This window comes from Thamnophis elegans, chromosome 4 (genome assembly GCF_009769535.1).
Source record: "Thamnophis elegans isolate rThaEle1 chromosome 4, rThaEle1.pri, whole genome shotgun sequence".
Classification (NCBI taxonomy): domain Eukaryota; kingdom Metazoa; phylum Chordata; class Lepidosauria; order Squamata; family Colubridae; genus Thamnophis; species Thamnophis elegans.
In genome coordinates this window covers 115,087,672-115,100,055 of record NC_045544.1, presented here as the reverse complement: position 1 = coordinate 115,100,055, position 12,384 = coordinate 115,087,672, and the positions used below count along the sequence as shown (strand labels likewise).

Here is a 12,384-nt window from a genome sequence, read left to right as displayed (position 1 = left end):
AGTGTGTATTGATGTACCTGCTCTCTCTTCATGTTGTGTCTTTGGTATATTCATGTGCATGCATGCACTGGGAAACACTGAGTAAGGACATTCGCAGTGGGAAATTGAGTCCCCCACCTTTCATAACCTCCAGTCCTTCGGGATTGGGCGGGCCTATAAATTTAATAAATAATAATAATAGTTTTTGATACAGCACATTTTCAATCTCAGCTTCTCCCTCTATACCTCATTCAGTCCCTTTTAGTTTTTGAGTAATTGTGCTAATGTACAATGAGTCCTGACCCCTTTATCTAATTCCTTTCCAGCCTTCCATATAGTTCAAAAGAATAAAGAGGATCAAGGAAAAGTTCAGTTCTTTTTTTTTCCCCTTAACATAAATGTTGGCAAAACAAAAAGAAAAGGTATTTTTGAAATATCTTTTTTATTAGCAGAATGGCAGTAGAGGTTTGGGGAAATGCTAGTATTTCTTTCTGATAAAGTACAGTGGTACCTCGGTACTCATTAACTGGCTCGAGGAGGCACAAAAAGTACCTAAACGGCAAGTACCAAACAAATTTTTCCCATAAGGAATAATGTAAATAAATGTAATGCGTTCCCAAACCAAAGACAATGCACATTTTAAGGCAATATGTAGAAAGATAGGGTTGTGTATCATTACTTTACATGAGAAATAAAGATTGTTAGATTAATTGGAGGTTAGAGATTCTAATTTCAAAGGGACGAGGCTAAGTTTCAAAGTCAACTTGTTCATTTCAATGGATAATTATTGCCAAGAAAGGGACAGGAATGTGCAACCCTCAGTCATCTCCATGTTAACAATCCTGGTACAGTTTTCAGTTTAGCTCCATGAAACTTGGGTTTGAAAGGCTCTCTTCCTCTAAGCTGGAGAGACTGTTGAGAATTACATCAAGAAACCAAGTCTTAGTTACTATTACGATTCTATACAATGCACTCCTGTTCTGGAAGCTCTGAGCAACTTACAATATTATAACAAAATGCAATTGCAATCAATCATTTTGAGATGTCATCATGAGAGTAGAATGCTTTTACTTGTCTCCAGTTGCCTTCTGAACAGCCATATTTTTATGGCATTCCCCTTGTTGGATGAGCAGATTCAGTTCAAGATTGGTGGTCACTGAGCAATTTAGGCTCTGACACATTTCAAGCATTAGGTTATAGGTTATAACCAATTCCAAAAGCTAATTGGAAACCATGTAGTTCTGGTAATGGTGGTGTTTATATGAACAAACTTTGACATCCCATTATTACTTAGACTGATACATGAAGCTTCTGAATGATCTTCAATTTAGAAATGTTGTAATAATACAGCTGCAAGGTGACAAAGACATTGAGAGACTGTGCTTTACTTTTGGCAGTTATGCTGCAGGATTTTTACAAGGCACCATTTCTCCCTCACGTACTAAAAATGGATATTATACCCCATTGTTATATTTGAGCCAGATGTGGTTGTGCACGCTGAGACTTATATGCTGATACAATGGTGGGCTGCATGATGGCAAACATAGTAAAGACGAATCCTAAGACTGAAGTCTGTGGACAGGTGAGTCATACTGATCTGGAAAAGAAAGTGTAGTGGTGCAGAGGTTAGAAAATCATCTTGAAGCAAACTTTGGACTAGCGTGGCAGCTACGATTTGTTTTGAATAGAGATAGTCTTGCTTTAGTACCCCATGTATTCATAACGTCAGATTAGATTATTGTAAAATGAACCAATGGTGGCTCCCTTTAATAATTATCCAGAAATTGTAGCCAGCAAAAAGATTATGGTTAAGTTACTTAGCACATTCTAAGCATTCTCCGAACTTATCTATTACTGATGCTATCATCAATCCAAGAAAATTCAGTCAATTTTGAAGCTTTCTGGTGTAACTTTGATTATATTTCTTAAACTTCATCTTCACAGGGTCATTTAAGATTCTGAGTTCCTTCCATCTATTCTGCAAGGCGCAAAACAGAAATGGGAAAAAGGGAGCATATTGGAAAAACTTACGGATGAAAACAATTGTGATGTTGCCATGATTGACAGAATTTCACCATTACTTTAGCAAAAGTTGAAATCTACAACGAAACCAGTTCAAAGAATTTTAATATCCATCTGTTTACAATAAATTGTAAAATAAAAGAATATATGATAGTACATACAGTAGATTTACATACCTATATTTATTTCAAATACTTAAAATTTTAAGTAAAATATTTTTCTATATCATTTGTGAAAAAATATGACTTTTTAATGGTCTCAACCTGACTCTCTATATTCTCAATTCCATTTAAGGTTTTTTTTTTTTAAAGGCAACAATTAAAGTTTAGTACACTCTAAGGTATCTTTTACTCACGTCTTGGCTTATAAAAAATGAAACCGTTCCTGGGAAACCTTGTTTTTTAACAGTTCTTCAATTTTTATTGCAACCTGGGGTGGCTTACCATGTCCCCTAATGGGGGAAGAAAGACGTTCAAAAATTGCATACATACACATACGTACACCAATTTCACAAATCTTTTATCATTCTTGAAATAGAGGTATTAAAATATATTTAATTAAAAATATATTAATTATAAGCTCTTAAAATTGTTTTTCAATCAGAATCAATGTATTGCATGGGGAGGGGGGGGGAGAGAAAGAGAAGGAAAAAGATATTCTCCCTGCCAAAATCTCTTAATTTAACCTAAATCAATGGGCGTGTTGTTTCAAATTCCTGCAGGATACAATGGTGGACAGTCAGAGAGTGTCCTTCTCAATCATTCTCACGAAAGACATAGTGCCTTTTACCTTGGCCAACAATCTATGTCTCTCTTACACTACAACAAAGAAACAAACATACATCACTTTAGCTTAAACACTAAAAATGACCCTCGACAGATGAAGGTATTCATAAGCCATGTCTCCTGCAAATCATGGGTTACTGCCAATCTTCAGCCCTCCCGGGTCACCATGCCTCAAGGGGTGAGATCAGCATGGACTGTGCAAATTTGGGTACCAGATAATTTGCACAGTTAATGGAGCCTGCCTTCACTGCGGAAAACATTGTCCTACCTTCTATTTTTTCACATTGGTGAAAAAGCACTGAAACCACAATCAAGACAGACTAAATGCTTCAATTTCATTCTTTCCAATCTTACAAAAGATTTCAGCTCCACCCGGCTCAAAATAAAACACACATCATTAGGCCCGTTAACGTAATACTGCAGCAAGCAAAATGGCCTACTGAGGGGACTATGAAAAATGGTCCTATGAGTTTGTACCAAAAGTAAAACTGACAAAAAACACAAACTGCCTGGCATTTTTCATGCCTTCTAAAAGCTGCAGTACCTGACATCAGAAGATAGAGATGAATGATGTACGTTGTGTTACACAGCACATGGCTTTCTTTTCTGAAATGAAGCTGTACACCTCAATGTTTGCCAGGGTATTAATTTGGGGTGACTGTATGTTGAGTGACAGCTGATTCACTCCCACAATTTCAGCATGAGCCTATCATTAAATCATCTTAATTCAATAAAAAAAGATGTCTCTGTGTTTTAGGATTTATAATCTAAGGATGAGATAAAAGAACTAGTAACAGATCAAAAGCCCACTTGTAGTGCAATTTAATGGGCCAGCTAGAGAGCATTGCCTGCTAAGCTTATAATAATCACCCACTCAGAAATCCCACCTCAACTTCTTCAAAACCAAGGATGTTCCCACCTATTTTAATCTTGCGTGTATTAGTAGCCAAGTTCCATCCTTTCAAACTGTTAGAAGTGTTGTTCATAGTCCTTGCATTTCACCCAAGCACTCTTTTCAAAAAAGCACACTTCAGTGCAAATTTGCTTTGCATGAGCTTTCTGTTGACAGAAAGTGCTTCAGTTTTGGCTTCCTAGCTTGAACTTACCACGACTAGTAGTCATGTATAAATTCTTCTGTAGTTCTACTTAGCAATAGCACTTAGACTTATATACCGCTTCACAGTGGTTTTACAGCCCTCTCAAAGTGGTTTACAGAGTCAGCCTATTGCCCCCAACAACAATCTGGGTCCTCATTTTACCCACCTCGGAAGGATGGAAGGCTGAGTCAACCTTGAGCCTGGTGAGATTTGATTCTGCCAAACTGCTGGCAGCCTGTGATCAGCCAGAATAGCTGCAGTACTGAACTCTAACCACTGTGGCACCATGGCTCTTACTTAAGAAAATACTTACCAATATTCCAGAATCATCATTCACAAAATATCAGAAAGGGAAAAGGGAAAGAAAAAGGACTTTCACAAAAGAAAATTTTCAGATGCTGCTATAGATGTCAAATATAGCCCAGAAAATTCTACTCACTGACTGTTGCTGTTCAGTTTAGAAAGGATTATGCAAAATTTTCCAGATTTACCCAATCTAGCATTTCCAAAAATATGACCCTATCAACAAGGTCAAGGATATAAATGTCCCATTTAAGTGTTGAACACTTAAGTGCTTTTGGATTTCAGGCACTATCAGTTGCACTTATAAGGATGCAACCAAACACATTATGGTGTTTCGGCTAAGATAATTACAATTATGTTATGTCATGTCATGATGTTATGAGTGATGCAACCCCCCCTCCACGGGACTTATTTATATCAGATAGGTAGATCCATCTTGCACTAGCAACTGCATGGATGAAAAATAACAGTAGATGCAGTAACATCTACTTTAACTTATGTTAGCCAAAATGGAAGGTTTTCTCTTCCCATCAGATGAATATGCTTAGCTTCAGTGAGGTGGCTGAATCAGTTTAATTTTGTCACATTGCTATATTCCATTGTGTAGCTCTGCTAAACTAAGGGGAAGGTAGTTATACAATCTGCTTTTCCATGCCCCTTTCTGCTAAACAATCATTAGACATATGATAAGCGTATAGATAATGCTTAAAACCCCTTTACGTTGCAGTTATGTGGATTTAACAATGGGAAACCATTGGCCAAAAATTATAGTACTCCTTCAGAATTTTGGAGTCTAGAAAAAAGTTCTTAACTTTTTACACAGCCTTATATACAATTATTATGCTTAACTGCTAATCTGACCTTTGACAAATTTTCTACCGATCTTCTAATCAGCCCCATGTTTGTAATTTGTTATTAGTAAGAGGCTCTTAATCCAGTGGATCAGTGGGCTGTCTCAGGATCTCCTTATCCAAAATTCTTTTCTTTGTTCACCAGATCAAAGGAGCTCCTCCTTAAGATCACAACACATATGAAGGCAAATAGGTATGGGTCAGAAGGCAGGACCCATCCTATTGAATGGGATACACCTGGAGATATGCTTGACTTTCTCAGTCTTGGAGTTTAGGGAATCTCCAAAGGCCTTCCTTTTTAATTGGGTCACTGATGTTCTTCCTGCTTAGTAAAGGCTCCTCATTGTTATGAGTGTATTATAGAAAGTGACTTTTATATCAGATTTTTTTTGGAACACAATTCAAAGTTTTTACCATGGTATATATATTATGTTAATAATTTAAAAATAAATTAACTATGATGTTGGAATTTACGCCTGCAAGTATGAAATGTGCTTCTGCATGTTTTATGGTAAAATGTCCCTGCTGAAGGATTCTGGAGAATTCAGGCACATGAATATTACTATAATCATAATTCCCCTAAAAGAAAGGGGAAACAATTCTGAGGCACCATTGTGAAAGGGAGGAGACAAAACTGCTATTAATTATTTTAATATATGAGAAATCATGTTTTGACCCCCTCACTTGTGTTCTGTAAAACTCAATGGGAACCAGTAAACCCATTCTAATTATTGAATTCCTGCTTTAATGTATAGTGTAAAATTGGAGATGCTGCTAAGAGGACAATCACAGAATGAATATTCATTACTTGAAAGATAGGAGAATGATGGAATGAATGATTCAGTTGCAGTGAAGTCAGGCTTCAACAGAAATTGAAGTCAGAAGGGGTTGAATGCTATTGGATTGAAAGGCAGGGGCTATTATTCTGCTGATCCATCACAATAAAAGTGTAGTGACACACGAATCATTATTGAACTTAGTCGAATATGAAAAGGTAGCCAAAGTAACATCATTGTATTTTGTTTAAAAAGACGAAAATAAAACAAATATATTGACCCCAATCCTTCCTCCAGTCAATTTGAAAACTTGCACTACTACATACACTAATTTAAAATTGCTGAGGAAAAATAAGCTGGTTTCTGAGAGAAAAGTTCATTTTACTAATATTTGGAGTATGGAAAAGCATCAGCATCCGGATAGCAGAGATCTTCTGTATATAAAAAGTGAGGGCTGAAAAAAATTAATAATCACAAGTAAGAATCTTCTTTGTGGATTATATTCGGTAAAAGAGCAGGAAGCAGACAGTAGTATAAACAAATTTGAGGATGTGAATAAAAGCATTCCCCAGAGTTTGCACTTTTTAATATGTCCTTATATAATTTGCATTTGTTTCCCTGATGGTTTTGACTGAAGAGTAAATTGCTTGAGTTTTTAGGTAATACCAAAGTATTCAAGAGAGAGGAAAAAATGACTAGGTGGCATAAAGCAAAAATAATGATTAAAATACCCTTTTGTTAACAGAGTTACAGAATCTGATAAGAACTAAGTGGAAATATTATCCTAAGGTTATCATGACAGCTTAATGAAAATGCAAACACTGTACATCAATTATGAAGAGAAGCTAATTAAATATTAGGAAAAGGTCTGAAATGAAGGGTAGGTCCATGATAATTTAGTGTGCCCTCATCTGGATGTTTTGGTGCCAGGAAAAGATGCCAAATAGACCAAGTACCAAAAGGCTACAATTTTCATCTTGCCAGTGAAATCTTAAAAACATGGATTGTTTGCTTAGAAGCAACAGCAGCTAAAGAATGAGGGGATTCTGATACAGTTACACATTTATGAATTGCATGAGTAAAAGGGGTAAAGTATAAGCACTAGAAATTCATGCCATCTAACTTATTTACTTTAATACTTACTATAAAGATGTGTCTTGTTTAATTGAATGTACCTAAATTTTGTTCTCTTTCTGGTTCTTATTGACTTTATTAAAAATTCTGTTTCCTGTATGTTGGCCATTCTTTACCTAGTAAAGCACAAGACACACTGATGTGTTTTTACCTATGTGTAAAAGAACAATACACGATACTAGCTGTATAAATACTGTAGATGTAGAACATGCAAAAAAAAAATGGCTAACTTATAGGATTGACCAATACAAAATGTGATACTGCCTTTCATACCTTCTTCAAGTATAATAAAATTCAGGGAAGAGAATAGGCCTACCCAAGAGTTGCTGTTTTTGGGGGCACATGCAACTTGAAAGACAAGTAGTTTCTATACTGCCTATAAGCTGCTGGGAGATATCTGGCAGACCATTATTAAAAATAGAAGGTCAATCACAACTTAAAATCATGAGAAAAGTGATCCAATTCCCATAGCAGTCATTGTAATGTGGTGTTCCCATGAGGAGTAATAGAAAATGGGCAATGCTTGCTGAAATGGGTAATGTAGTCCTGTGGCTTTCTCCAAGCAATACTCCTTTTTTTTTTAATCTCACCTTTATTATTTCTGTAAAACACTGAAGCCAGGGAAGGTATTTAAAACTCCCCACTCCTATTTTCCCCACAACAACCCTCTGAGGTTGAGCCAAGTGTGCATGACTGGGTCTCCTGCAGCTTTCGTGTCTACGGCGGGACTAGCACTGCTTTCCTGATTTCTAGTCTGGCTCGTTTTTCAAAAGGTTAATGGTGAAACTGTCTCAATTCATAAACATCAGTATTGGCTTTTATCTAGAATGAAGGATGGAAACTGGAAATGATATAGTTCAACTTGCATGGAGTGTGTGTACCATGGCTAAACTATCTTTTCCTACTCTTATCTCTCAAAAGGAGAATATTCTATGAAAGTTAAATTTTCCTATCACTCAATGGGTAGTACTTCATCTAAAAACCTGCACATTAACTGAGGACTGGAGCCCAAATGCCCAAGTACAACTCTGGAGTTATGTGCTACCAAACTACAGCAGAAATCTAGAACAGAGCTGCAAAGGCTCTAAATATCTCTAACTCAGTGTAAATCAGCCTCACAAAATGTAGAATCTGGAGCTGGAATAAATTATGCTGACTTCATCAAACTTTCCATAATTGTATGGAACCTCATTACTGCCTAATCTTGAAAGCTCTTTATAAGCAATTAGTTTGAGTCTCTGGCAATAGAAATGAATAGAGGTAGGGGAGGGGAAAAAAAAGGTGTCAGAAAAAGTAGAACAAATTTTGTATGCCTCAGGTTCCATCCTAAAAGCTCAAGTTCCATCCATCACTGACATGGCATCTTACAAATTAGTTCCAAGGAAATGCCCTTCCTTCCTTCCTTCCTTCTCTACGTGAAATCCATGTCCAGAAACTCCATTTTCTTTTAAATATGCTGATTCTGAGCAGGATCAATTCTGCTTCTAAATATAATGCTCCACACCTTTAGTGTGCAATTGAAGAATATACACAAGGGAATAACAAGGCCCCACTATCTTTTTCAGCTTGAAATCTTCAATTATTTGAGTCAGAGCTGATTCCAGAAGCTGACAAGCTGACCCAAAATTATGGCTTGATGTTAAAAAAAAAAACTGAACCATTTCACCCACTCTATTCTACAGCATTTACCTCACTGAGACATTTTTCTTCTTGAAAAAAATGGGAATCTAGAGCCTGGGACCAAATGAGTTTGTGCTGCTGTATCTTGATTGAAATCCAAAGGCTAAGCATACCCATTTCATACAAGAAAATAAAAATCATCATTGCTGCCATTGGTTAATTCAGGGCTATAAACTGACCATCTCCATGAAGCCCCATTCTGCCCTGCAAATTCTGATGATCTGCAGTACGCGGCCTCTGCCTCTCCTCAAGGTGATTTTATATAGTAAAGAAGAATTGTTTACTATAAACAGCAATGCAACAAAATTCAACTGGGCAGTAGGCTGTCTGCCCACTTTTTGTATCCTCCTGTTGCTTTTGGCTGATGATGTAATAGTCTCAACCACTGTGTTTCACTAGGACATTTGGCAAGTCCATTGAAAGAAAAACACGGAGGCCACAATGGTAGCAGGGTGGAGGCAGATCAGGCCCTATGGGAAACAGGGGGACTGGAAGTGAAGAGGGACTTACTCGGCTAGAATTCTGCTACTATAGCACAAGAGGCAAAATGAGCATGAGGTTCACATCCACAGATTTATCTCAAAGTTGAGGGAAAAAATAATCTTTTAGACAAAACAATGCAACATATTTACATGATTCCTTAAGTGCACACACTTGTCCCACTGGGTTCAGCCATTCATCCAAGGTGCTTTCTTCATTCTCAAGGAAACCAAGGGAACTGTGGAGTGGGATAAGGACAGGGACTCTTGACTCAGCAGCATGCCCTTCCTGCTCCCTTAGATGAGATGCCATCTAGAAAAACCCTGCTACCGCACGACGAGACAGGAAACACAGAGCTTGGAGGGCCCAATACAGTCATCATGGCAGAAGGCCCCGCAGCCCTTGCACACAATCATGGCTTTCAAGCGACAGTAGCACTTGGAGGGCAAGTCCTCCAAGCCGCCATCTTCTGCAAAAGCCTGGCCACGCAGAGATTGCCCATGGCTACCAGTATTTGATGAGTGGCTAGCAGGGATAGCTGTTACAGTTACAGAGAAGGACACTACATCCCCCATGCGGCTGGGGTCCGACAGTCCAGTCAGGAGAGCATCCTGATGCATGTCTGGAGAAGTGGAAACGTTAATCGTGCCACTGTAGCCGGGTCCAATAAGTTGCGCAGGAGTAGGGTTTCCAAAGAGCTGAGAGGGTGAGGGCGAGAACAGCAGGGGCCGCTGTGGGGTAACATTTCCTGGAGCACAAGTTTGAAGTTCCCCACTGCAAGATCTCCTTTCTCCTCTAGTTGCCTGAGCCACTTGGGCATCCTGAATAAAATCTTTTGCTGAGTTGCTTTCAGCATAGTCTTGACCTGCTGGGAATAAGCAAATGTTTCCATCCTTGTGGCTTATTGCTGCCTGCTCCAGTTTTACCTTTGAAGCTGCCTGCCTTCCTCCTCCTCTTCCTGGAGCCAGAGGTTCCTCTTTAACCTTGAGATGTACTGTTGCCTGTGGAGCAACATTGCCATCTGTGTCCCCTTCATCTTCACCACTGCTAATGTTATTGCCAGGTGGGTGCTTCTGTTCCTCTAATTTCTTTGGGGGCTCATCTGAACGTAGGTGGCTCTCTGGGGGCTGGGCAAGGTTTCTTCTTAGGTTCTCTGGGCAGCGCCCGTAGGTAGAAACATTCAGGAGGTAATGGCCAGACATGGCAGGCTTGAATGTCCTTCTCCCTATGAATCCCAGTGTGAAACTTTGGCTGGTGGAGCTGTTCTCTACTGGGAAATGTGGGGGGAGGAGGGGGAGACGTGGAGGGGGAGAAGCAGCAGCAGGGAGGCTCTGCGCAGGGACTTTCTGCATGACAGTCTGGGGAATATGATCTTGGGCACTCTTGCCTAAAGTTTCCTGGCTACTGTGGAGGTCTGTAGGCTTGCTCCACAAGTCCTGCCCTGATAAAGAGGATATGGGTGGGGGATCTTGGGATTGTCCACAGCGACTAAGGTTTGGCTTCCCACCTGCTGGGAAAGTGATGTGCAGCTGTCCTTCCCCTTCCCTTGGAGGGCCAGGCCTCGAAACAATTGTGGTTGCTTTGCCTTCCTTCACAGGCTGTGCAACAGTCTTAATCTCAACTCTTGTCAGAGGCCTTGGGAGGATCTGCTCCATTGGGACTTCTTTACCTTGCAGCAGCTGAGTCACCAGAGGATTATTAGCAGGTATATTGGAGCTGGCCTTTACTGCAGAGGTACTTCCACTTGAACCTGAGGAGCTTGGGGGGACTTTCGGGCTATGGGCTACCAACAAATTATGACGGGAAGGAGAAGGTAAAGTGGACGTGGGCAGAGTGCCACATGGGGAAGACAGGGGAGAGGGTGCCTTAAAGGGTCCAGCCAACACAGGAGATACAGAAAGCGAGGCCCTGACTTTGTCTTCTGGAACACCTGTGCTGGTAGGAGAAGCTGTTTTCGATACACTTTTGCAGTTTACAGCAGGCTCAAAACCACAGGATGTTCTTGTAACCTGGTTCAGAGCAAGAGGTTTATTTCTAAGTTTTTCCATCATGGAAGCAAGATCAGCTGTTGAGCCCAAAGAAGCTGTGACACCCTGAGTGGCAGGCACAGTCAAAATCCTGGGATTTGTACAGTTGACACTCCCTATTGCTGGTTGCGAGATCGACGCCCTCGCTGCCTCTGGGTTGCTGCTTGCAGTTCTGGATTGTGCTGGGGGAGCCGGCTGTAGTTGTGCTCTAGCAGCACTGCTTGTAGCTGCTGGTTCTGGAGCCGGGGAGTCTGCGGGGGAGAAAGGGGCTGGGCAAGAGGGGAAAAGCCTTTTTGGACTTGTCCTGCTTCCAGAGCCTGCCATGTCCAATGTAGCTCCATGAGGCCTCCCTGAGAGTGCACTGCTCTTGTCCTCTCCTTTCCCCCCTCCTGGCCCCGGGCCTGGGATGGCTTCCACAATGGAGGCAGAAGTAGCAGCAATGGCGGCTGCTGCGGCTGCTTCGGCTGCAGCAGCTGCTCGCTGGGCCCTGGCCATTCTAGCCCTGGCTTTGACGTCGGCCAAAGTCCTGGCCCCTGTTCGCCTGATGATTGGGAAGGGGGGCCTGGGAGAGACCTGGCTAGCAGACAGTAATGCTGGAGATCCTTGGATTCTGGAGACGTGGATCTGGAAAAGAGGAAAGTGCATCAATAGACTGGAAGGTAAAGCACCTCTCACTTATGTTTCTTATCTTGGAACAAAGCAAGAAACTCAAGGCAAAATGGGTCTGATGAGTTCCAAGGAAAACACTCACCATCTTGTTGGCAGACACATCAAGTTGAATACATTGAACTCTCTTATGCCCACCTATTCTTTCAAGAGGCTGCTAAACTGAATAGTAAATGCCTCCTTCTGAAAAAAGGAGGTGCAGTAGCCAAATATTTAGATTACTAATTCATCAACCTTACTGCTGATAACTTCCCAGTATTGTTTGTTTGTTCGTTCACTCACTCACTCACTCACTCACTCACTCACTCACTCACTCCATTCATTCATTCATTCATTCATTCATTCATTCATTCATTGTGTATGAAAGAAATTACACAGAGAATCCCTGAAATAAATGAAGCAACTCAAATGGCTTGGCTTAAGAACAAGATCTAGACGCCTTCCTCTTTATCCACAGGATCCCTCTTAAAGTGAGATTATCAGTGGTGAAAGTTAGGGTGTCATTCCAACACTCTTGGGCTGAATCTCCCTGATCAGAACTGCCCAAACTGAGCTCAACTCACTCTCACTTGCTTGCAAACATT

At 40.3% G+C, this 12,384-nt stretch overlaps 1 protein-coding gene across 2 annotated transcripts in view; it reads right to left on the bottom strand.

The window, feature by feature from the left end:
* Nucleotides 1-5,550: 5,550 nt before the first annotated feature.
* Nucleotides 5,551-12,384, bottom strand: part of ASXL2 (ASXL transcriptional regulator 2) — a 74,516-nt gene continuing 67,682 nt past the window's right edge. For both annotated transcript variants that reach the window (XM_032215546.1, XM_032215547.1), the window contains one exon: nt 5,551-11,758. In XM_032215546.1, coding sequence (XP_032071437.1) covers nt 9,434-11,758 — 2,325 coding nt within the window. In that variant the 3' untranslated portion in view covers nt 5,551-9,433. The remainder of the gene's footprint in view (nt 11,759-12,384) is intronic.